Raw genomic sequence first — 27,401 nt, forward strand, 5'->3', positions numbered from 1 at the left:
GGAACTAGAAATAATCATCCTAAGTGGTATAACCCAGATCCAAAAAGACGCGAATGGTATATACTCACTTATAAGTGGATTTTAGCCCAACATCGATGTCCTCTGAGAGACTCCACCCAGCAGGGGATAGGGATAGTTACCAAGACTCAAAGCTGAACACTGAGCAGAGTGCTGAGAGTTGTAGGTGGTCTTGCCAGGCCACAGAGGAAGAGGTTACATGTAGTACAGAGGACCCTGGATAAACTGAGGACATTAGGGGAGGAGGGCTCCCCTTTCTAAGGACTAGGGGAGGGAGGAAAAGGAGAAGAGGGAGGGGGTGGGGTCGGGAGGTGATAAGGGAGGGGGATGCAATTGGGATGTAAAGAATGCAAACTACAGAACAAGCAGGTAACTAATATTGCTAATCCTACTACATGGGAATAGCTCTGAGACTGGCTGAGATATGAATGTCTATGCATAGACAAGGCTTATGTTGGTCACAGGTTCTCTGTGACTTATTATGAGAGGCCATTCTTCGTATATCATGAAGGAAGATTTGCAGACAGATGTCTTATTTCTGCTCATACAATGAACAGAGAATCAGCCTTAATTGCTGTGTACAACCTGCACACCCCATGCAATTATACTGTTAGATCTGTGTAATTCTTGTGAGAAATAAATTATATTTTCAGAACAAAAGAACTGAGCACTGACACTGGATCAGACCCGACAGGATTCATTCCTCTCAGCATGCTGGACACTGACATCCTGCATTGTCCAGGTTCAGCCCCAGGTGCCTCAGTTGCTGTCACCCATCAGAAATGGACAGCTTCCAGGACAGTGTTATAAAACTTCTGGTCCCAATTGGTCCAGTATTTCAGACTGTCCCACACAGGACCCCTATTAAACCTGAAATCTCTCAACATTTATAAACTGGACCACAAATGCTATCCCCGGTGTTCTTAACTATTTTTCCCAATTATTTTTTCGTGGGGGAACCCTTCATAGGTATTATTCACTCTAAATCAGCCTGAAGAAACCTTAAGAGAACATCATCCCATTCCCTCTAAGGGGGGTTCGGTAGGATTCTCTTTGCTCTCATGATCCACAGATGCTTATTTTCAACAGGAGTTGGTTATAAGTTATTATTGGTCTTATACAGAGAGAAAACTATGTTGGACTCAGGGACGTCTCTGTTTCCTTTATCTTTCTTTTGTTGGTAAGGTGATAGGAGCTGAAAAGGGAGATATAGAAATATTGAGGGAGGATAGAATAAAAGGTAGATTATTGAATCTATTCCTCAACTCAAGGCCTTAATTGTTACTCACAAATAAGGTTATTTTTAATAGAATTTTGTATATTGATGCAAATCATGGTCATGTCAAACAGTAGTCTAATTTTATCACAGGATTATATATTCTAAGTCTAACAGATATATATGATTCTATAGATACATAAAGTAAAATAGTTAAATAAGGTCTTCAAAAGCATCAGAATATTCTTTGACAACAAGACAAGTTAACTCCTGGCAACACCCAGCCTGCCTCAAAGAAGCTGATGAGCATCAAAGAACCTCTTTATGGAGTTGCCTTCAAATGTGGTAAACCAACCACTGGGCAAAATGTCCTTGTTTCTGCCACAGACAGAATCCTGCCTAAAAATGGGCAAGCTTAAATGCAGGCAGAGTCAAAGGCTGAACTCTGCGAAGACAGGGTAAGCAAGTCTGCAATAGTTCCTGCCTCACAAATATGTCTGTCAGAGATACTGGGCTAGAAGGCTGAAGACGATGCTCCAACGTGAAAGAGAGTATTGTATTGTATTGTATTGTTCAGGCAGTAAACTGTCTCGGTCATTTTTTCATTTTGGGAGCTGCTAACCTGCACTTCCAGTTCACTCAGGTATTTAAGTTTTATTCCTTCTCAAGTCTCTGATGGGGTTGAAGACCAGATAGTTTAGTCTTACAATTAAGCTTAGTTGGTTAAGGGTTAAAATGTTTTTAGATCAAGATAGGTGTTTTAAGTTAATAGAGATAAGATATGATAGATATTGACTTTCACTCAGAAATTTAGAGTCACCAAGATAGGAGAGATACTTTCTTCAAGTTTGACAAATACAAATAGCCAAACACTCTAAATGTAACATTTATATAACTCCTGATTGTCTCATGGTTGTTTCTGCTGTATGTAGTTTATATTATTCATGTGTAATAATATAAATGTATATGTTAAAAAGGAAACATAATATAAATAAATAAATACATACTGCCAATATGGCTCAGTAGTAGAGGAGCTTGCTTCCAAGCCTGATGATCTGAGTTCAAACCCCTAGCCCCCGCCCAGAGCTCACACAGTAAAAGAAAAGGACTGACTCCCTCAAGTTGTCCTGTGATTTTTACATGTGCACTATGACATTCACATGTGCAATCCTGCATGTAAGCATGCCTATGCACTAGCATGAGCACACAAAGTAAATAAATGTTAATTTTTAAATTAAAATATTGAGGAAAATTTTAAGTTGTCTTAAAATTGAGATTTTTTTCTCATATAAAAGGCTAATTATTCCACATGTTTACAAATATATCAAATTTCTTATGACTGCAAAGTGGGAAAATCAGTTATACATGAAGTGCACACACTACGAGCATACATAAATATTAAAAGGAGAAAGTTATTATATGGAAAATTCAGACTCTAATTCTTCAGTGAACACTCAGTGTTGAGAAAACAAAATATCAAACTTCAATCTAGAAAATAAATATATATATTTAGTAATAGAAGGAAAATAGTATGCAAACTTCCTTTAAAGTTCTGCCTCTCTCTCTCTCCCTGTCCCTCCCTTTCCTCTAACTGGAAACTAGCATGCATCAGCATGGATTACTGTTATACACAGAAGGGAAAGACATTTTATGTTTCACATCCTCCGCAAATGCCAAATTCCTGTGACAGGGCAGACCCACCCCAACCTCTATGCAGCCAAGACAGAGCAAAGTTCCTTCAACCATAAACTCCAGTGTCCATCAAACTGCTCAAGGCAGCACCGTGTTCCCTCACCAATTCACCCGCCTCTCCAGCACCACCCAGTTTCACACCCACAACCTTGCCAGACAGAGGAGGCTTGCTGACAGATCCACTGGACTCTGTTGTACCCTTTTTGGTCACTTCCCCCTGGCAGGGCTGCCTCGTCAGGCCACAGGGGAGGAGGATGCACTCAGCTCTGATGAGACTTGAGGAGCTGAGGTGGGTGGGTGGAGGGTTCCCCTTTTCTGAGGGACAGAGGAGGGGGAACGAGGAAAGAGGTAGGGAAGGTGGGACTGAGAAAAGAGGAAGGAGGGGTCTACAGTCAGGATGTAAAGTGAATAATACATTTAATAATAATAAACCAAAACATTTAGCTTTCCTCTAGAAACCCTAGTATGTTATCTTTGAACACAGGTCAAAAGAATTCTAACAGCTGCATCATTCTCTGTTGCAAGCCAAAGAAAAGGAGTTAAGGCTGAGCAAAGGGAGAGGGGAAGAATCCGTGCTTTCCCCCTTCGGCACAAGTCCTCATGGTAAACCATGCTTAAGGCATGTGTGCTATCTACAGTTTAGAAAAGTGAGTGTGGCAGGCATTCTAAAGAAATACAGGAAATAGTTGGTTCAGGTGCTCAATTAATTCGAGATGACATTATCAGGTAATTATGTATAATTATAGAATTGACTTTGTACAAAATTGTGACCAGCTTCATCTTCCCATTAAGTGTAGCTACTGATATATGGATCATTCGCCAGTTTGCTTCTCATATGTCACTGGGAAATGATGGATGCAATGCCACTTCCTCCACCTACCCCTGTGCTGGGATTTTCCGGACATTGCATAAGCTTTAGCTAGTAAAGCACTCGCCTCAGCAGCTTGGGGGCTCATTTCAGAAAACGAAGAAATGCAGATAGAATAAGCCTGAAAAAAAACATGACAACATCAGTACCCAGTGACAGCCTAGAAAACTGTGACAACATCAGTACCCAGTGACAGTCTAGAAAACCATAACATCAGTACCCAGTGACAGTCTAGAAAACCGTGAGAACATCAGTACCCAGCAACATTCTAGAAAACCATGACATCCGTACCCAGTGACAGTCTAGAAAACCGTGGGAACATCAGTACCCAGTGACAGCCTTGAAAATTGTGACATCAGTACCCAGTGACAGTCTAGAAAACCATGACATCAGTATCCAGTGACAGCCTAGAAAACTGTGACATCAGTACCCAGTGACAATCTAGAAAACCATGACATCGGTACCCAGTGACAGCCTAGAACACTGTGACAATATCAGTACCCAGTGACAGTCTAGAAAACTGTGACATCAGTACCCAGTGACAGTCTAGAAAACCATGATATCAGTACCCAGTGACAGCCAAAAAAACTGTGACAACTTCAGTACCCAGTGACAGTCTTTCGCTGTATTTTTCAGTAGCTGTCAGAATTGCTAGCTTACTGCGAGCCAACTCAGCTAAACACAGACTTAGATGAGAGTGGAGCGTGAGTTCCAGCTCAGTCACTTCCTAGTGTGAGACTTGAACAAGTCATTTCACCTTTGCAGAGGGAATATAAGGTTCTGCTGATTAGGGCTCAGGAAAGAGTAAAGGAGTCAACCATATGCAAAGCCTGGACATACCCATCTCGTGCTTAGTTCTAGCTAAATCTCAGCTGCATTACTTCTACTCCACCTCCCAGGAGAACATAACTTAGACCTTAGCTCAGCATTTCAAGAGTTCAGAATCAGACAGTCCACAGAACACGGGGCTAAGAGCTTCAGGCCCCCTTTACCTTCCTCAAATATAGGAGAAAAAGGTGATGTAGATAGTACTTGCTGTAAACAGTTGGTGTAAATGTTAACTAGATTAATATGTGTAAAAATCTTATCACGCCGTCTGGCATTCAGTAATCATTAAAGAAGTGTGAGGTAATAATTATTACTGGTCTTATTAATATTATTTGTGTTTAGCTAGGAAGTATGCTACCTGGGAGGTAAGAAGAGTGAAAACAGCCGACCCAAAGATACCAGCAAGGAAAGACGAACCCATGCACAGCAGTTCCCTGACCAAACACTATCTCAAAGAGCCCAAGGGATTATCTGGGGCTGAGACACAGCGCAACATGCGCACACTGCTCCTACAAGACTGTCTGAGTTCAAACCCCCACTTTGCCACTTGTTTGCCATATAGCTTCAGCTGTACAACTCTGGCCTTCACTTCTCTGATCTGTAGCCAGTGTTTGGCTGCTTTGTGTTGTCCATTTCCTACCTCCCTTACACCACCCTTATTCGACCCTTCCAAGCCCCCAACACTAGGTAAAAGTGAAGGATAGAGGGGAAAGGGCGTGTCATCATCGTCTGACTACTTCCGGCTGATTAGGGACATCTAGCTCCTTGGGGGCAAGGTTAGTCTCCTTTCTTTGTGCACAGCAACTTGACAAACCACAACACACTGCAACCAACAGCATCCAATCACCAACCAGCCAACAAGAGCGACCCTGGCGCTCAGGGCCCTGGGATTTATATATCCTCTAAAAAGTTCCCAGAATTCCAAACATCATACACTCACGGAAACGATCTGCAGCTGGCAAAACTAGTCCCCTGCTAGAGCAAGAGGTAAACCATAGTCAGTTGCTGCGAAACAGCCCCATATTCCCACAGCTGGGATTAAAACAAAAACATATTCCCATAACACTTCTGCATCTTAAAAAAAAAAAAAAAAACAAAACAAAACCAAAAACAGAATTACAAAATCCTCACTACACTGATCCTTGAGATAAAATAACAGTACCTACCAAAAAGGTCTTTGCTTAAGGGTTAAATAAAATACATACTCAAGTGCACATAATAAAAGCATTCTGTAAATTTTAACTCATTACTTTGGTGTTGCTTTAAACAGTGGTGTTTATTACTTTCCTCATTCTAATTTGTAACTTAACCACAGTTTCTAGAGAGCCCTGAAGTCAGAGCTCATGGCTTTCTCTGCTGTGACTCCAGCATGACAGCAGAATGCTCTAATGCAGGAGTTCTCAATCCATGGGGTGAGACCCCTTTGGGAATCAAACAACCCTTTCACAGGGGTCACATATTAGATATCCTGCATATCAGATATTCACATTACAATTCATACCAGTAGCAAAATTACAATTATGAAGTAGCAATGAAATAATTTTTCAGTTGGGGGTCACCACAACATAAGCCTCTATCAGAGGGTAGCATGTTAAGAAGGTTGGGGACCACTTCTCTAACGCTTCTCCTCTTTGCCCGGCGTTTATGATCTTGGACTGTCAAACTGTTGGCAACACCTCTTCTTTGCTATCTGGCTTTTCACACACAAGGACTGTGGGATTGTGTTGCTACTTTTCAGTGTAGAAAATCCAGCAGGTGGTAGCTACAGATTCCCAGCATCACTGCAGCCTTCTATTCAGAAGAGAAAGATGAATGAATTTAGCTAACATTTTTATAGTATATTTTAAATGGATGTGCCTTAAATGGCTTTTATATCATAAGCTCAACATTTATTCTTGTGTTCTGGTTTGCCCCGAGTATTTGTCAATTAGTTACTTACAAGTGATTTATACTTTTGTTAGTTTAACCTTAGACTTGGAAATAAACCATATGCAATGGCAAGGCATGGTAGCACGGACCTATGATCCCAGCACTCCAGAAAGCAGAGGCAGGGGGATCTCGGTGAGTTTGAGGCCAGCCTGGTCAACAGAATGAGTGCCAGGACATCCAAAGCTAAACAGAGAAACCCTGTCTCAAAAACTTAAAAAAAAAAAACTGCAATGAACTTAAGGGGCATCTGACACATTATAACAAAACTATCATGGGTTTTGAATTAAGAACCCCTTAGTGGGTTTTAGATTTTTATTTATTTATTATTATGACTGTTATTATTTGTGTAAAGACACATGTGGAGGCCAGAGGGCTACTCTGTGAAATCTATTGTCTCATTTTACAGGCGTTCCGGGGATCACACCGGTCGCCAGACTTGCTTGGCAAACACCAGTTTTACCAGTTTACCCTTTTTGTCTTCTTCAAGTCAGGCTGAGCTGCCCCTGGGTGTTTTTCCCCTTGGGGTGGACTTAAGCTTGGCTTCCTCCCAACACTGACAGAGATGAGAGGCCTAGGAGGGGATGTGGTATCCTCTGATCAGTTCACAGAGCATATGTGTTCATTAGCGTCAGGGGCCTTGGCTCAGGGATCTTTAGGCTGGAGGCTCTTGTATGGGGCTGGAGGAGAATCAAAGTTAAGATGGGCTCAATCCCACCCCTCAGGAGGTTAGGGTTAAAATAAGGAACCCACCTTAATCCCTTGTTATGAAAAGCAACAGGGCGAGGAGCCGCACAAGAGCACCTTGCCAAAGCACCGACCTGCTGCAAGTACTGGATAGCCCTCTCGTGGTTCTTCCTCAGTTGCTCAATCTGGGCGATTTCTTCGTACAAGCCAATCAGATCTGTTGTGTCATGACCCTTGGCAACGATGACATTGCCAATTGCTTTCTCAAAGTATGCCAGAGCTAGGTTCATCTTGTGCATGGCCAAGGAGGCTCTATTAAAAAAAAAAAAAAAAAAGAGTGAAGGTGCAAAGTCACGCAGAGATCACTCAATCTGCAGACACATAAGGAATTCATCCCAAGAAATAAAGAATTTATCTTCATAGGCCAATCATCTGGACAGCTGGCTCAAAACCCAGCCTTGCTATAAATAAATTCCAATTTATCCTGAATCTTGCCCACAAGATGCCACAGACCAGCACCATTTGCTTAACCCATGACTATGTTCCATTCTTGTACAATTTTTATAAAAACACAAATGGAAAAATGTCACCCAGAAACTCCCAAGATGGGATGTTTTACTCATAAGCACGGACTGTGGATCTTGTAATGGCAGTAACAGTTTTCAGTGAAGGTAGGGTAAGGCACCAGCTCTAAAGACTCATCAAAAGCTGAAGCTGATAGTCTGCATCTGTGTGAGGCTTAAGGTCCACACATGTGTAACGTGTGATTGGTTTATATGTGAGGCTCGTAGCTTGGCAGAACTAGCAATCATGTGAGTCTGTGACTTTGGAATTAGAAGCTGTGCATAAGCATGTCACCCACCTCTTCTGGCTCAGAGCAGACAAGCCTTTATTCCTTCTCAGGGCAGGCTGGAGGCTTCTCACTAGGGTAATAATATCTTGTGCTGCAAAAGTAGACCCCAACAGAGGCGTCTCCAGAATTGTCTTTCTTCATTGCAACAGAAGACACTAAGACCTTGTAACACAGCCTGAGACTACCTATCAGCAAAGAAAAGGTATCTGAAGAGTTCCAGAAAATATAATCTGGCCTAGGAACTGGGGAGCTAAGACTGTAGAAGGCAAGAGGCCCTGAAAGCTGGTACTTCATGATCCCTCCAGCATGGCCACCAAGGAGATCTAGAGAGCTATCAGTATTTAAAAATGGAGGGTGCTGGCTCCTGAGAGCAGGAGGTGAGCTACGGTAGGCTGATGGAACTCAAAGCCCAGAGCAATATGTCTGCCTGAGCACCTAGAGCTACAAACGACTACCAGTTATGGCTTAAAGCCTCTGGGTTCGTAAGCCCCCAAAACTCTTGGCTAAATAGGGAGGCCCACCCCTGTGTCTCTAAGGCAGAAGCAGAAGGAGCAAGGTAAGTTTGAGGAAAGCCTAGGTGACAGAGTTGAGATCTTGTCTCAATGAAAGACAACTCGGGGTTGCCTATTTGTGACTAGCACCTGAAGAGAGCAAGAGGCCTGTCAGGCAGCCATTTCTGAAAGGCTTATCTCCAGGGGTGAGTGATGAAGAGCTCTGATAGGCCATCTAACCATTCTTTGAAACAATAACCTCTTCCATCAAGCAGACAAATATTTCTTTTGACCAAAAAGCATTCTTCTTGTTCTTTGGACATTAGGGATGGCTCCCATCGAGAGTTCTGAGAGAGATGTTAGCAAACTGTCTTGCCTTATTGTCTCTCCCCTTCAAAGGGAAAAGGCATCACTAGATATTTGTCTTTGCTAGACATTTGAAGCATATCAAACATAACAGCAAGGGGCAGAAAAGGAGCTATGAATTCAGATGTTTCAATGAGAAGCCAAGCTCTGCAACTGGCTCTGTCACCTTCAGTTAATGCTTCGGTGCCTTATTTCCTTCTCTATAAAATAAAACCACTAAGAACACCTACCCTTATAGGTTACAGGAAGGACTGAATGAAATAAGATCTCAGAGCAGGGTGTGGTGCGTTAGACCTGGAAGGCTTCCTAAGAGCACGCACATAGATACTCAAAGACTGTGGGAAGGAGCAAAATAAGCACTAGACTTGATCATGACAGGGAACACAGTGTTGTTTCCCATCAGGCAGAAACATGTGAGTGCCGCCCTCCATGACAGCAGGAGACACTCACCAGATTCTAGCCATGGCCCTGTGGACTTGAGTCAACAGTCTGATTTTGTTCTGAACATTAAACATGTCCCCACCATGCCACATTTGACTTCTAGAGTCAGGACTGTTTAGAGGAGGCAGATGTGACACACGTGTTTCTGTACTTACCATTTGGTTGTCTGCCCTATCGTGCCAAGTACTTATAGTTTTTGGAAAGGGAGTTCTTTCAGGGATGGGAAGAGATTTGAAAAATCTGTGGAAGGGTAAACTTCGATTACTTCTTTTCCTTGATAATCTGATGGGCCCACTTTCCTTTTCTAAATACTCGATTCTCAGAGGATCCTTAACTCAACTCAAAACAATTTTCAGTCTTGTTCTGGCTTGAACAAATGAACTTTGTTTTTATACAGAACAGAGCTTTCCTTTAAAATGCACGTCTGTGCATAGCTCTGACACTCGAATTAAATGCCTCCTTACATGTTCTTTCCCTGTCTGTTAAGATGCCATGTTTTATGATAAAGGTAAGGGGCAACTCAGAAAAATAATTAATCCCAAAGTAAATGTGAGAGGGTTACTATAATGAAGGGGCACGTTCAGATCACAGGTCTATGTTATGAGCTAAGTTGCCTCACCCTGGTGCTTCTCAGCCTTCCTGATGCTAAGACCCTTTAGTGCACTTCCTCATGCTGTGGTGACCCCAACCATAAAATTACCTCATTGCTACTTCATAACTGTAATTTGTGACTGTTATGAACCATGATGTAAATATCTAACATGCAAGATATCTGATATATGACCCCCCCAAAGGGGTCACAACCCACAGGTTGAGAACCATGGCCTTAGACCAGTTGCTTAGGCAGTTTAGTCTCCCTGCCACTCCTCCAAGGGAATTACAACAGTCCTGACCAGCCCTACGGTGGCTGTGAGGACTAAGCGGGGCAGCACATAATAAGTTCACAGAACCCCCAGTTGAAAAATATGACCTCTTTTATTATTAGTTGACCGCTGGGCTTTTTAGCTCCAAACACCTCCCCTCTTTTATCAGGCCAAACAGAATGAACCCCAGACCCTATTCACAAAAGTTTCTGCTTTCGGGAGCTAGATCTTACCTGCCCAAAGCAATGGTTAGATCTTCATCTGAGACTTGGACCCCACAAATGGCTGCCTCACTTAACTCTTTCAGTTCCTTCATATTTCTCTCTGCTTTCTGTAGGTGATTATAGGCATGTTTGCCAGTGAAACAGTCAAGGGAAATGCCCAGTACACTAACTGCCACTATACAGAGACAACAGTCTATAAGCTAACAAAGGGGACTCTTGGGAAAACAAAACAGTGTTTGAAAGTGGGTATTTAACTGTGTCCTCTATTCTCCCCATGTACGCCATTAAGAAAGGAGACTTCTCCGGAAAAAAACCAAGGCTTTGGGTTTCCTGTGGTAGCTGCCTGCACCAGGTCTGGAGTGGTGAGAGTCTGCAGGAACAAACGGAAACTGTAAATTACACTAGATTTCCTTTAGAGACACCGACTCCCCAACAACAGTTATTCATTTTTACCAAATTGTTTCATAGCAATGGGACAAGAGATGAACTAATTATGCTGAAAGGGACTTTTTGGGTCATTTAGAAAATCCAAGAAAAGCAGATCTGGGGCCAGGGACAAACAGCAGGAAAGAAAAGCCCCTTAATTCCCAAACATCCTTTTATTTCCCAGATTTTAACCTTTCCCCACTGAGGGTGTAACAGCGGAAGACAACATATCAGATGTAGCAAGCTGACCACAGAACCAATAGAGAGTAGGGTGTGAGGAGTGGGAGAGACCGGGGCTGCTGAGCTCAGAACGCTCAGGGTTACTTAGGAACTGTGCTCCTCTCCACACCATCCAAAGATCCAAACCACAAGTTTCTTGAGGATAGACACTGACACACCACTTTGCTCTCTGGCATCCTGCAAGGCCTGTGTGGCAAGAGCTTGTATACTAGTGTGATACTACTGAGAGATGGCCTTGAGGGATACCATGGGATTCCAGCACCTTCCTCTTTGTTAGTCATCTCCTCCCTGGCTATGAGGTACGTGTGTGCACTTCACCAGACACTCCTGTCATGACTCTCTGGCCTGCTACAGGCTCAAAAAGCAGAGGTGCCAACAAATCTTGAACTAGAGATTCTATAAATAATAAACTGAGTATCTCAGGTGATACAGGCATATACCAAGGTCCCTTTCTGGAGCTCTGGAGAACTTCATCATCCCATTTGCTTGACTTCTGTTTTCACAGGTAATATTCTCAATAGCATTAAAAACCAATTGGATGATCAAGACTCCATTAAACCAGGGGGCTCTGCTGTACACTATAGTTGCCTTTGGCTTTCAAGCATGCCAAGGAACAGAAGTACCCCAGTCCCAGGAAATCAGAATCTCCAGGGAGGAAGCCATCTAGCACTTGTTGGTGAAGTTCCCCAGGGAATTATAATGCTATTTTGCTAAAGTGTGCCTTAAGTCACCTCGCATCCTCTCCAGTCCTACACTGCTACCATGACTACCTCTTATGTTTTCATCGTGAATGCTGACTCTCAGTGTTCCATGAAAAGCCCACCAGATCTGAATGTCCCAAGTGCCTATTAGTGATGTACCTTCCATGCCTCAACTCCGGGTTTATAAGACCAGACACAAAAATGAAATGCAGGCCTTTTTAGGTGGGCAAGCACCTTATGGAGGGCCTAGACATTGGAACACAGCTACCAGGAGCCACTTCTGTTTTCTACCCTCCCATGTGGCACGTGGCCTGTAACCCTGGTCACCAGACACACTTGGGGAAGAAAGGATATTGGTTTTGTAGGAGCCAGGCGGTCCCCAGGGTATAGTACAGCATGACCAGAGCTTGCAGGATTCCCTCTTTCTCCGTGTCCGAGGTCGTGCTTCGCTTCCAGGCCAGCAGCGTGCTCTTGGCGGTCTGGGCATGTTTCTTGGCCTGAGCTGGGAGGCCTGAGGAAGTCAGAGAGGGGATATGTCAAGAAAGAAAGACATTACCTAAGGCAGGTCCCAGTCCAAGGCATTCCTGAAAAGGCAACAGGTCTACAGTGTGGTTGTCAGATACCCGTCCAGTTGTGAAGCGCAGCACTGGACATCATTATACAGATCAGTTTTCAATCTAAACCAGGCCTGGTCAGCAGGGATCTCTAGAGCAGGTCCAGGAAGCCCTACTTTGAATTCCGTAAACAGTCTTTATGTAATCTTCCTGGCATTGATCTGTGGACATCAGCTTGAAAAATCACTAACTGACAGGGATGGGGGCTGAGTAACCCTTCACAATTCCACTGCAAATGTCACGTGACCTTTTCAACGTGCAAAAGCATCTCCATCTTCCATGTGGCAAATGATATGCATTTCAAAAGCTGCCCCTCACCAGGCACATGGGAGACACACAGGGCTAGCTTTCAGCTTTCTGGAAAATACATTTTATAAATGCAAGGGTTTAGGAATGTAATTATTTCCATCTGATACTTCTTTTTGTCCAATCCAAAAATGAAGCTGGTCATAATAATTGGTCACAAGCACACACAAGAATTCAATGTCTAAGTGCAGTGAGGCCCCTCACTGGGAAGACACAGGGCATGCCAAACCCCAGCAAGACAGAACTGGTGGAGCTTTCCTCTGCTACAAAAACTGTCATGTTCCTGATAATTTATCTAAACAATCTGTGCAGTTAACAACAGAGGTAGAAGGGTAGTCTAGAGAATACTTCCTATTGGACTGCTGCCTCATTATCAAGCCTAACTCACGCCTTCCCCATTTCCTGATGAGAAAAGAAAAAGGCCAGATACCACCCTGTTCTCTTCCACTCTGCTGAAAGCAAGGAGCTGTGCTCAGGCTTCACACTCTCTGCTGGCATCTGGGGCTGGTAAACATAACCATCCCTGCCAAGTCGGCTTCTTGTGCCCCTAGTCCCCACCTCACACCACTGACTCATTACTAAAAAGTTGCTTTGCCTTTGGCCTTGGAGCCTAGTGTCACTGCTTGGGTTCAACTTCATTTTCAACAAAGGTAATTTGAAAGGGCCAGCCTTTTGTGTCCAATGCTCTAAGTGTGCAGGACCTCCTTAGTGAATTACAGTGAAAGGAATAAAGTCTTCCCTGGACCGGCTCTATGCCTGACTCTGAAGCCAGCTAGTCCCTGAAGAGCTTAACTGAAGAGAGAAGCCGGCTCTGAAGAGAGGGCTTGGCTCTAAGTCAGCAGACTGATGTGGCTCTCAAACTTCCCTGGACAAATTCCTGGGCCTCCCTGTCAGCTTCCAGTAGTTTCTGGTTTACAAGCAGTGGGATGAGATGCACACTTATAACAGCAACAATGTTTCCAATGGTGACCAAAAATTCTCCTAGGTGAAAATAATCCAGGGTGTCTGAGGCCCACACTTGGAGATATACACACACACAGAGAGAGGGAGAGAGAGGGTGGGAGAGAGAGAGAGAGAGAGAGAGAGAGAGAGAGAGAGAGAGAGAGAGAGAGAGAGAGAGAGACAGAGACAGACAGAGACAGAGACAGAGACAGAGACAGAGAAGAGAGACAGAGACACAGAGACAGAGAGGAGAGAGAGACAGAGACAGAGAGAGAGAGAGAATGTTCTTTTCTTGCTACATTCATTGGGAGGATTGATGAGAAAAGGGCCACATGCTTCCTGAAGCCTCTCTTACTGAGGCCACAGTCTCATCCCTGGGGGAGGAACCCTCAAGGCCTAACCATCTCTTATTGGCTCCACCTCTTAATACTTTCACATTGGTAACACCTGAATTTTAGAGAGGGCAAAGCAGACGCTAAGCTGAGGTGACTGCATCTCGCTTGTCAGGTGCCTGGAGATGCTCAGCATCAATTAATAAACTCTGAAAGTGAGACATTAGGGGCTGGTGTTGGTGTCTTAAAACCAGAGATAATAAAATAGGAAGCCAAGAATCTCTATCAAATAGATTGTTTTCCAAAACCAGGAAGAAGCGTGAACATGGAAGAGTTACTAACATCCCCATATCTTCATAGCCTTCTTCCTGGGTGGGTAAATTTGGAAGTGAAACAACTAGAAACCTGCCCTGAAGCATCCCCAGAGCTTCAAAGGCCGAATTCCGCTCCCCCAGCCAAATTACGCCCCCCCCCCAAACCCAGTGCCTGGCCTGCCTATGATGGCTTTGAGAGGAACTCTCCTCCATCAGGCTCACCTGCTAATGCATTATACAGTTGTCAGCACACTCCTGTGTTCCCACTGCAAACAATGAATTGACAACCAGTGGGCTTAAGTGAACTGAGTGTAGTTTGGAACCGGCACACTTTTAAGTAAGCACTGAAGGGAAAAGCACTGCTTTCACATCCTCTCCAGTCTGGGTAGGATACGTGCACTGCTGTGGGTAGGGTGCATGCACTGCTGTGGGTAGGGTGCATGCACTGCTGTGGGTAGGGTGCATGCACTGCTGTGGGTAGGGTGCATGCACTGCTGTGGGTAGGGTGCATGCACTGCTGTGGGTAGGGTGCCTGCACTGCTGTGGGTAGGGTGCATGCACTGCTGTGGGTAGGGTGCCTGCACTGCTGTGGGTAGGGTGCATGCACTGCTGTGGGTAGGGTGCATGCACTGCTGTGGGTAGGGTGCATGCACTGCTGTGGGTATGGTACCTGCACTGCTGTGGGCATGTGAGGTGTCATAATGCATCAAGGGACCAACACTTCTTTTCTGTTGTTAGCTTGTTTCTTTTCCCTGTCTTATAACTAATTTTAGTATTACACATATTAATAATGTTGAACCTAATTTGTAATAAATGAAATGAATGGAGAGCACCCAAGCACTTTTAATGAAAGAGGAACTAACGCTGAAGACTTTCAAGACCACTGACTGCTATGGAGAAACGTATTCTAACCTTTTCAAGTATGAAAGAGCTCTGTTTTTGTCTCAAGTATTCACACAGTTCTCCTGTTTACTGATGGCAATTATTCTTATGGCACATACTACTGGAGAAAGTGCATGATAAAATGTCCTCCAATGTCACTATCAGTGACACTTTGAAATTAATTTGCATTCTATTAATTGAAATAAATACTTCTGTTCACATAAAGAAAAGTCTGTGTATATGCACATGAGACTTATTACTGGATCTTTCTATGAAGGATGTCACGGGTGTGCCATCATCTCCATGTCTTTAATCCTAGTGGTTGCCCAATCCTTTATCTGCTCTCCAAGGCCAGGGACATCACCACCATTACCACCCCCCTGCACTTATGGTGCATAAATGAGGTATAAATCAAAGTGGCATCAAAACCTGCAAAATAGATTTAAAGGTGTCCACTGCACATCTTAATTATTTTTGTGGTAGTGTGGTCAGATGTTTCTGATGTTTTTCTCTTTCCTCCTCCTCTCCCTCCCCCTCTCTTCTCCCCAATCTCTCCTTCCCTCCCTCTCCTTCTCCTTCTCCTCCCTCTCCCTCTCCTCCTTCTGCTCCCTCTTCTCCCTCTCCTCCCCCTCCTTGCTCTGTTTTTTTTTTTTTTTTTTTTGAGACAAGCTTTCTCTGTGTAAACTACTCTTCAGACTCTCTCTGTAGACCATGCTGGCCTTGAACTCAGGGATCTGCCTGCCTCTACCCACCAGGTGCTGGATTAAGGGTTTGTGCTACCATGCCCAGCCTCTGATGTCGCTTGACGTGACTCAGGCCAGAGGACATCTGTTCAGAGAAACCCAGTATTTTGAGATCACTATTGTCACTTGAAAGCAGTCACTTTTGGACACCCTTTATGTTTAAGAAGTTACGTGGAACAAGGGACCAAGGTCAAGGGTCAGAGTTCCTAGAAATAAGTCCTGGCATGGCCACATACTTGTAGTCTTGAATTACAAGTTTACTTGTGCCTCAAGAGTCATCTTCCTAAAAGATGCTAATGAAAACACCTTCCATCTTATTTTGATCTCACAGATAAATTTAAGCCATGAGAAAGGATTAGATGGTGCTAGAATAGCCTGGAAGCCTATTAACCACTATTATTCTCAGAGTCAGTTTCCCTTGTTGAGTAACGTAGCACATCTGCCTTAAGTTTGAGAATTTTTCATGGTTCTGCGTTTAGACTCTCTCGAATGCAAACTGACTTTAAGCTGCAGTTAGGCTTCCTGCAGGCTAGGTCATCTGTGGGAGTGCTTTTTGGCTTTGCTTTAAATCACCTTCAGTTGGGTCTGTACCAGGTTTTGTTTTGCTTTTTCTAATTAGAGAAAACGGAGCTTATTACTTTTCCTTTTTCTGGTTTTGTAGCACTTACAACAGAGCTATGAATAACTGGACAGTTCCCAATTACAACAAGCTAGCTGATTAATTTACTGTCTCATTAATAATAAATAAAATAGCAGGAAACTGCTTGTCCACATACCGCATGCTCCTTCCTGCACACTTGGCAATAGCGCATCATCTAGTGCCAAACTACCCTGGTGTTCTCGGCCTGCCTTGCCTCAGCTGCTGTGTCATCAAGCTCCTTGGAATTACTCCTGGGGCAGCTGGAAGCAGTTCTGCTTCTGGCATCCTTTATCTCATCAAGCAACAGCCACCTACATGTTCTGCTTAACAAAGGGCTTGTACTCCCTCGTGGACCCCATCCCATCCTTTAGTCCTTTGGATGACTGAACAGGGTTTCACTCTGTAGCCCAAAATGGCTTTGATCTAGTGATCCTCTTGCCTCAGTCTCCCAAGGGTTGGGACCACAGTTACGCATCACCCCATCCAGTTACTCCATTTTAAAAAAATCCTTCCTGTGGTGGTTTGAATAAGAATGGCCCCTACAATGTCATATATTTGAATGCTTGGTCTTCAGGGAGTGGCACTACTTGAGAGGGATGAAGAGGTGTGGCCTTGTTGGAGGAAGTGTGTCACTAGAGCTAGGCTTCAAATGCGCAAGCCAGTCCCAGCATCTCTCTCTTTCTATGGCCCATGGATCCAGATGTAACCTCTCAGCTACTTCTCCAGCACCATGTCTGCCTGCATGCCACCAAGCTCCCTGCCATGATGACAAGTGAACTAAACCTCTGAAACTGTAAGCCAGCCCCAATTAAATACTTTAATATAAAAGTTGCCATGGTTATAGAGTCTCTCCACAGCAATTAGGACACTAAGGCACTTCCAATACTCTTTCCCAACTTGTTCCCTCCTCCCTGCCTAAAATATTAGTGTATCTTTCTTTTAGAAAAGAAGGTGTCTTTTTTTTTTTTTTTGACATTTTAGCTATCTTTTCTTTCTCCTTCAATATATATAGTATATACAGCATGTGGTCCAGTTAGGATGGTGGCACAGCTGTCATTTCAGCACTGAGGCAGGAGGATTATGAGTTTGAGACTAACCTGGTCTATAAAATGAAGCACTGTCTCAAAACCATTCAAACTAAACCAAAACAAGAGAATGTACAGTGTAAGCACTGGTTCCTGTTCCTTGAACTTGTCCCTGGAGTCTGTCTTCTGCTGTGACCACAGGAATAACTGTTCTAAGGTTTCCAAAGTCCTGCCACCATACATCACAAATCACAGTTTCTAGACCTCACCTGGCTGCAGCCTTGGATACCCTTATCTACTTGATCCTTTCTAACCGATTCTTTGCTGAGTATTTCCCAAGCTCCTTTGCTCCCATTCATTAACATGTCCATTTTTAAGTCTTTCTGCATATTCCTCTTCTCTTTGCATCTTGGAAATTTGATGGACTCCTGTAATTACAACCCTACTATTGTCAATGTTTGTAACATCCACACCTCCTGTCTAGTCTTAGTCTCAAAGTGCCCTTATGCTTAGGATTTTCCTTTTTGACCCGCTCATTTTGTTCTCTATTGCAATTCAACATCAACACACCAAAGCCTGCACCCAGCCAGGCCTGGTAGTGCATGCTGTCAATGCCACCAGGGAGAGGCAGGCAGATCTCTGTGAGTCTGAGGCCAGCCAGGGCTACACAGTGAGAACTGCTGTAGAAAGCAAACAAACAATAACAAAACCCTCCTACACAATAATTCCAGTTCTCCTTTCATGACCTACTCATCAGCAAAAACTGCATCTTTGGGGTCAAGGTCATCTTGGGGAATTCACCTTTTCTTTTGGGTGGGTAGGGAGACAGGGTGTCATGTAGCCCAGGCTGGCCTTGAACTTGCTCTGTGGTTTGGCTTCTAGTGTCTGATCCTACTGCTGCTCCAGCTCCATGCCTGCTATAGGTGTCAAGCGCAGGCTGTTGTGCCCTCTGTGCAATGATCATTTTACGATAGATTATTTATTCCTATGACTGAAAAGCTAAAATCATGCCAGCCCTGGGAGGTGGAGACAGAACTTCATTTCATCCTCAACTACCTAGTAAGTTGGAGACTAGCCTGGGCTATATACAACACAACATCTTAAAGAAAAAGTTAAAGGTACATGAAGTAGCAAACATTGATCCTCTCATTTCCGATCTGGTTTACTATCATCACCCACACCCTCTTTTTTGTATAGTTTGTCTATTCCTCTCTTACTTATGAGGAAGAACTGAATTCTATTGGTGTCTTTCACTACACTTCTCTTTTCCCTAATGATGCATTCAGATGTTTCCCCATAGCAGATAGCAGTCCTTCATGCTCTTTAATAACTCATACCCCCTTTGAGTGTACACTCTTGTTCTCCATTGATGAATTCTTTGTTGTTTCTAATATTTCAGTGCCATAACCAACCTTCAGAGAATAGCCTTATCTCTATGTTACTGAAAGTACTTAGAAAAGATTCATGGGAGTGGGACTTGCTTTTAAAATCATCTTTTCTTCACAGATTCCGAATCCTTACTTTTTTACCCATTCATTCTAGGTTTCCCCTTAATATTAGATTCCATAACTTAGAAAGCTTCCATTCAACTGTCACTGTGATATTAGTTCTGCTAAAGGAATACTTTGGTGTACTCATCCGCCTCTGGAAAATCTTCAGCAGCCATGCCTGCGTACTACATCAGCCCAAAGTTCTCGGCCCATGTTTAAAAACCATGTTGTTATCTGCCCAGCACAGCCTCCTTTCCAGTTCACCTTCCTGGCCCAATCATGACTAGATAGGGTATTTCCTGCTGCCTGAACAGATGCTGCACATCACTCCCTTAAGCCTTCACCTCTGCCCTGGTCTTTCATTGGAATAGTACCACTCACAACTTGCTTTCTTCTGCCGACCACACCCTATTCATTTCCATCAGTCTTTCTTGAATTCACATATGCATACACACCATCTACTGTGTGCTGCCTAAGCCAGGAGTGACTTCACTCAACCTTTCCAAGAGCTTTTATTTACATTAATTATAGAACACTGACCTTAAATGCCTGCTATCATAGGTCTATGGGTTGCTTACTTCACAATAAAGTGTTCTAAGTTCTTTGAGAGTGTCTACATTAGATTTTCTGTGTGCTCTTGCTGGTAGTTATTTTGTATGTAAAAAGATTCTCACAAAATATTTACTAAATGACTGTTTATTGAGAGAAGTCAGCCTTTGGGGTTGATACCCATATTCCAAGGCAGGAAAGGACACAAAGGGAAATGAAGAAAGCTGGTCCGAACTCTGTAAACCATGTGCATGTGCAGACAGGCCTGAACACACACATGGATGCTCCTTCCTTCCCCACAGCAGGATGATTCATTTATTCTGTCTATCTGTCCATTTTAAAAGCAGTTACAGGAGTATTGGCCACAGAAGTAAATCTCAGAGGGTCTGTTATCCCTCTCTGCCGTTGAAAGCTTTGTTGTTCTAGTCCATGGGGCAAACACTAGAAAAATCCTGAGGGAGAGACTGGGTAAAGACTACAACTGAAATCTGAGGCATGAGGCTACTCTCAAAGAAAGGTCAAAATCAATGTATTCTAGAGAAAGTCTAGGTTAGGTGTCAGGAACTCAAGTTTCAAGTCTAGGTACTTCTAACTAGAAACGAACACAAAACACTCCCCTTTACAGAGTTTTCTCTTCTAACTTCTTATCCCAAGTGTAGTTTTTCACTCAAGTAGGAAGAATTGTGAATTTCAAAGAAAAGGCTGTTGGCACAGCTTTGAATTGAGTTGGAAAGGTAAACTCCAAGTCAGTTTGTGGTTGACCATGCAAAGGGACATGGGACAAGTTTCTCATGCAGCCTGACCATGGTTATCATCTACCCTCATGATAACAAACAAACAGGCTCTGGCTTTATGCTAAGGTCACACAGATCTTCCCACTTCCTGCTGCCCATGTCCTCAAATCTGAATTCCAGCCAAAGTCTTGTGGGGAGTGACTGTGAACCGGGGCTTTCCCAGGGCCTAGACAGAGTTCTTACCCACAACAGGGACCCCATTTCCCACTCCATCAGGTCTCCAGCCTTGTCCTTACTTGACCTCTGATTCCCAACTGCCACTGCTGAGTGTCCTGTAACTTGCAGGACAGAGCGCTTCCTTCCATTTTCTGTTCTCCCTCCTTTCCTGCTGGGCATTCCCAGCCCTCCTGCTTTCTGCTCTTATGACCTCTGCCCTCTTTCATCCTCCTTTTATATATAGTTTTTTTCCTGATCAAACTGTCCAATCACGTGGCTTCAGTTCGCTTCTCTGAACTGATCACCCCACACTTATGCGCTCCTGACTGTAGATCTGCGTTTCAGTGGGCAGCCATTCTGTTTGCTTTCTGTTGCTGGGTAAATATCCTAGCCAGGAGCACCACAAGGAGGAAAGCTGCACTTGGTTTTCAGCAAGGACTCTCACCCGCTGGGGCTGCAGAGAGCCTAGAATGTTCTGGGTAAGGTCTTTCATATAGAATACCCACTTCTCTGCTCCTGCTCACCCTTATTCCAGAAACACCCCAATCTGTGGAGGATACCTATTGAGCCCTCACTGAGAATCTCTGCAATCCAAGCTTTTACTCAGGTTTCAGTTTTAGCGAATAGATTCCAGCTTGCACCCCTGAACCAGAACAAGGTACTTGTACAGGGTTTCTCTGTGTAGTCCCTGCTATCCTGGAACTCAATCTGTAAACCATCCAGAATAGACCAGGTAGCCTCAGAGATCTACCTGCCTTTGCTTCCCGAGTGTTGGGATTAAAGGCATGTGCCACCACTGCCCAGCAGTTTTCAAGGGATTTATGAGGACTAAAAAAATACTACCGTGGCACATAGTGAACACTCAAGAACTACTGCCATCATCATCATCTTTATTACTATGGTATACCGTCTCCTTTGCCCATGAACTCCCCCTTTTCTAACTTAATGAGGTATGCCATGGAGGTAAGTAGGGGGCCCTCCCAGTCATTCCAGCCCCTGAGGAATGGCTCAAGTTGGCCTCATAGGCTGGCCCACCAAGGCCTGGCTGGGGAAAGCAAATACCTCTCAGTGTCAGGTAACCATAAGCCAGGTTGGCTAAAGCCTGCGCACACTTCCAGTGTTCGTTCCCAAAGATAATCCGAGAAAGAATGAAACTCCGGATCAGCTCCTTGTTTGCTTTGGTACTCTGCAAAAAGTGGAAAGTCATTATAGGGATGGGAGACAGGCTCAGGCCCACTAGAGGGCAGGCGGCAGTGGCATGCTATTCTCGTTGGCATTCTCTCTCATCACACTGCATCTAGTTGGCCCCACTTTATACATATATGCTAACACCAGGCTTTTCTCATTTCTACTGTGAGCCCCTCATCTCTCAGCCACCCCCATCTTTTGTGTGGCTGGACAGTACACCATCCTAACTGCTGCCACTCTTGTTCTCCATACTCTGTCTTCTATCTAATAGCCAGAGAGCTTCGTTTAGCCCTTCATGGAAGACTTTCAGTCCGAATAGAGAGTGAATCACATGGCCTCATCAGCTTCCTGTCTGCCGTCATTGTCAGTCCCACTCAAGCCTATATTCCTCCATGCCCTCACCTTCTATTACACTGACACGATCTTTATTATTTCATCTACTAATATCTCATGGGTGGCTCTAAAAGATGGGAGATTAGAAACAACCACAAGATCACTATCCCCAAATGGTAGCAGTGTTTTTTTTTTTTTTTTTTTTTTAATATCAAATAGTGTCTTAAACCTAATATTTTAAAGTTTGGGGGCATTTTTATTGTGTTTTGCAAGAAAGTCTTACTAAGGCTAACGGTTGCCCTTAAACTTATGATCCTCCTGCCTCTGCCTCCTGAATGCTGAGTGCAACCATGCCCAGGTTATTATTTTTAATTTAAGTACAACTGCTTTATAAATATGGTATGACCCTCTATCAGAAGATGATATTTGCTTGTCTTGTTTCATGCTCACATGCATACATAGTTCAGTTCGTAAAAGAGTGTAAGGGATAACTTCCTAAATATCCACCAGTGCTCCTCCATATGTTGCCTGGAATGCTTCTCTGAAATGAAATTCCTCATGACTGGTGAGATGGATAAGTAGAGAAAGGCACTTGCTGCCTAAAAATGCCTAGGGACCTAAGGTTCAAACCCTGGGTCCCACGTAAGAGTGGAAAGAGAGAACTGATTCTACAAGGTTGTTCTCTGTCTCTATATGTGCACCGTGACGCATGCACATGCGCATGCACACATAAAATCACAAGTAATAATAAATTAAAAAGTAAAATTTCTCCATCTGCATTTTGGGCTAAAACATAATACAGTTTATAATGGAAAGGCAGAGTACAGGATCATTTTTTTCCCTTTGCCCATAAACTTTCTGAGATATCCTGTCTCAATGTTGTGTAAACATTGCTCTCCAGTTGTTTCCTGATACATCAATAAAGATGCTTAGCAGCCAATGACTGAGCAGGAGAAAGAATAGAGCTGGACTTCCTGCCAGCCAAAGGAGGAGAATGGAGAAAGAATCTAGTCTACATAGTGAGTTCCAGAAAGCCCGAGCTATAGGGTGAGACAGTCTCAAAAGAGAGACAGAGAGAAGTTTATCCTTCTCAGTCACCATTACAGGTCTGTGCACAGTGGAGGTATAGTCTCAGCAACCAGTGAACAGGTCATCTCGTATAATAAGGACAAAGGAGAGTAAGGGAAAGAGCTCAGCAGAAGGTTCTAGAGATGGTGAAGTACATGTGTCAGGTGACTTCACATAGTCATCCAGTGGTGACGGTGATCAACAAACACAGACATCAATTTCCAGGGGAAATGAAATCGCACTTTGAGGGATCAAAGGCTGGGTTTGTAGCCTGGTGTGATGTTTGCTGGCTACATGTTGCTTTGGGGAAGGTCACCCAGATCCCAGCTTCCTTTCCTAAAATTGGAAGCCTACACCATCTACTTAAAGGGATAGTGTAAGAAAATAATTAGTTCATGTCCACATGATCCAACGTTCTTAAAAGTTATCTAATTATATCCCATTTAAAATATAGAAACACTTCATATAGGTCCACAGACTACCTCCTCTTCACCACTACATTTCCTGTCTTACCCAGGACTTCATCTGCTTCTAACAATGCACGCCATAGGCAAGGGACATTTCCCAACACTTCAGAAATATACAGTCCGAATTTTGGAGAGTTCTTGTGGGCTAACCGTAGCAAACACTATGTTCTATTTTGAGTATAAAACAAAACAAGAGAACTCCCAGGAGCTCTGAATTGGGCTGGCTGGCCCTTAACTATATGGATCACCCTTACATTTCTTATATGGATCTTGCCCTAGGGGAGAAAACAACCTGTGTGGGCTTTAGAGGCCACCCCTCCACTGTTGCTCACAGTAGTATCCTGTCCTTCAGGGCTGTGACTATTGGGCTGAATGAGACTTAACTCTTAAGACATGAATATTTCTACTATCTAAACTGGCCAAGGACTTTCAAACCTTAAAAACCCTACTTGCTATGCTGGTTAGTCCTTTTTGTCACCTTGACACAAACCTTGAGTCACCTGGGAAGAGTGGCTCTCAGGTGAGGACCTCTCAGATTAGACTGGCCTCTTGTGTGTGACTATGGGGCATTTTCTTGATTGCTAATTGATGTAGGAAGGCCCACCCCACTGTGGCAGAAAGCTAGCTAGGCATGAAAGAGAGCAAGCTAAACAGCATCTTTTCTCCATGGTTACTGCCTGTGCCACTGGTTGAGTTCCTGCCTTGACTTCCCTCAGTGATAAGCTCTTACCTGCAAATGGAAAACAAAGAAACCCTTTCCTCTCCAAGTTGCCTTCGGCCATGGTGCTTATCACAGTAACAGAAGCAAAGAGGTACAGTTGCACTGTGTGGAAGATGGCACTTTTTTGTTTACAGAAATGATATTTCCAGAATGCATGTGTGAACTGAGGAAGATCCAAGCTGCGGCTGTTTTCTACTGCAAGTTCTCCGGACAGTTTGCAGAGGCAGGATTATAAACAGCCGTTAGAGGTGTCACCACCGTCTGCTTCGATGGGCCTCCTCAGCCTTCCCTGAGCCCTCTCCCTGCTTTCCTCACAGGTACTTTAGAATCACCTTCCCTTGCCCGAATGGCCAGAAGTCAGAGTACAACCTTATGAGTTGGAAGTCAGCATATGGATCTATCTGTTGACACCTCACAATCTGGGAGCGAGTTGGTGGCTGCGTCCTAATAAAGAAAGCCAATGTGCTGCTCTCTCAAGATCCTAGATTTTGAAAACTTTTGTTTATATACTTGTTCAGAGATCTGGATTCCCAAGTCCTTGACACAGCTTTAGAAATGCATGTACTTTCTTCCCCTGGACACTCAGCTCTGCTGCTTTCTGTCCCTTGTCGTCTGGTTTCTGGTTGGTTTTACTGTGGCCATGGCATCCTGCCTACAGTCAAGCGCCTGCTTGAACTCTGTCATGCTTGGCCTCCTGCTTCACTCTCCTGACCTCTTCTTACCTTGATGTAATGCTTAAGAGACTTTTCAGGCAAGGCTAACCAAACAGCACCTGATATGGTAAACAGTGCAGTTTTAGTTAAATGCTTGGTTGAAAGTTAAAAGCAGGTACTCTCCCGTGAGGAGCTGACAGCAAAGTGGAGACCTGGAGGGTAGACTGGCTTCCCCACTATGCTCCCCCACATACGTTTTCTCTCGGTTATGACACCACACAACAGTCTCCTCATGCGCTTCATTCTAGCGTTGAGGCAAGGTATTGCATATAGGGTCCGCACTGTTGAGTGGCAACCTAACCCCAGTAAAGATCTTGTTCGTTTACCATATTTTCCTGAATGAGCTGGTTGACTTTCTTCTGGCACTGAGCTAGTTTCTCTTTTGGCAGGGACATATAGTCAACAGTCACCCCCTCTTCCTGAACTGTGCTGTCTTCTTCCATCTCATCTGTTTCCTGTTCTGGGATTATGGTTTGCTGTGACCTGTGGGCATAAGAGGAGCATACGTTGGGATTCTCAAAAAAGACAAAGCAGAAGGCTGGGGAGATGGACCTGCTCTCTCAGAAGTTAAATAAAGACACACGATAAACTCACACTGCTCTCAAGACCTAGCACGCAGGGCAGCAATGTGGCAGCTCAAAGTAAATATCTGGTCAGCCTGTCTCTTTGCATTAGAACCACAGCTCCTCTGCTTGTAAACCACATAATCTTAAATAGGCTGTTATTGAAAGGACTTCCCTATAAAGTGGGCTAGAGTGAGCGCCTGCTTAGTGCCATTAGAAGGACTAAAGGAGCTAATACCCATACGTCACTGTACGGTGAGCAGCACTTTGCACACGCACCCTTAACGTTCACTATTGTTACTGCTATTGGATCCAGGACTTCGTTTCTCCATCTTAAAAACATGAGGGTGTTGAGTTAGGATATCTTGAAGATCCTAAAGGTAAGACCCATCTCAAAAACGGCCATGTGTAATTTGTAATTAACCACAGAGAGAGCAGCTTTTGGTAAGAGAGCACCACAGGCTGGGTCTAGGGTAGAGTGAGAAGCGAGTGGCTCCTCTGTTGTGTTAGACATAGAAACCAGTGTGGTAAGAAAGGACCACGCTGAGAATTCCCTGCACACACACCACATACACATTTACACACAGCATAGAAAAGCTCTGGCTGCAAGGCCGACAGCAGCAGTGAAGGGAGCAACTGGAAGTGTTCACGCCGAGAAAAGAGACCATCATATCCTAACATTGCCTGAAAAATGAACCAAGTCAATCTGCAGTAAACAGAATTCTGACACCTTAACAGCAACAACAATTAGTTAGAAATGTCTCCCAGAGAAATCATTTTCCTATTCACAGTGCTTTCTGGGAGTCGAGCCACTGCAAACTTTTGAAAATAAAGCTTGTCTGCCTTAAGCAGTTGTAGTGGCTCATGCCTATAATGCCAGGAGGCTCAAACAGAATAATTGTGAGTCGAGGGCCATTAGGGGCTCCAAAACAAGATCATCTCAAACAACTATCCTTTTTGCACTGATTACTGGGTAATGTGTATTTACTGTTCTTTTAAGAGGGGGAATCGAGGAAGGTAGAACAGGAAAATAAATGTCAAGTGTTATTTTTTACTCCAAGTTTGAAAATTACATAAAATCCACTCGGAGTCTTCTTCCAAATAACATACCTGGAGACAAGCAGGCATGCCAGGTCACGTGGACGGAGGAGCATTTCTTCATGCCAGATGAGCATGCTGTTAGTAAACCACGAGACAGGCTGGTGAGATGAGGTGACTAGAAGGCAGGTGGCAGGCTGGGCTCCTGTCTCTCTGCTAAATGCTAGCCCTTCCTTCAGGACACAGCCTGGACATCTGCTAGGAATCTCTCTCGGAAGCAGTGATTGAAACATTCCACTTCAGCTCATTTTATATATGTGTATAATATGTTCCTTAAGAAGATTCTATGGCGGTGGGTGTCTCTGTGTCTTTCGCAACTCTCTTTATGTTAGTTAAATCCTCCATATTCCTCCTCTACCATGCCCTAAAGCTCTTCTCTGTGGCCCCTGACCAATTTCCTGACCTCTTCGGATATTACAAATGAAATACACATACCTGACAATCTAAAGCTCACATCCACAAATGTAAGAAAACATACGGCATTTGTGTTTTCTGGGTCTGGGCTACCTGACTCAGACTGTTTCCATTTCCATCTGTTTCCATGAGGATGTCATAATTTTACTTTTCTGAAGAATCATCTAACATTCCATTGTGTAAGTGTGCCATATTTTCATTATTCGCTC

General features: G+C 43.9%; 1 protein-coding gene across 1 annotated transcript in view; it reads right to left on the bottom strand.

The window, feature by feature from the left end:
* The window catches only part of Ttc23l (tetratricopeptide repeat domain 23 like), a 54,783-nt gene that overhangs the window by 24,175 nt on the left and 3,207 nt on the right, over positions 1 to 27,401 (bottom strand). Inside the window, 6 exon segments of the mRNA XM_051150840.1 lie at positions 3,807 to 3,915; positions 7,370 to 7,547; positions 10,483 to 10,608; positions 12,195 to 12,351; positions 21,690 to 21,813; positions 25,444 to 25,600. Coding sequence (XP_051006797.1) covers positions 3,807 to 3,915; positions 7,370 to 7,547; positions 10,483 to 10,608; positions 12,195 to 12,351; positions 21,690 to 21,813; positions 25,444 to 25,600 — 851 coding nt within the window.

Source organism: Acomys russatus, chromosome 9, assembly GCF_903995435.1.
Source record: "Acomys russatus chromosome 9, mAcoRus1.1, whole genome shotgun sequence".
Taxonomy (NCBI): Eukaryota; Metazoa; Chordata; class Mammalia; order Rodentia; family Muridae; genus Acomys; species Acomys russatus.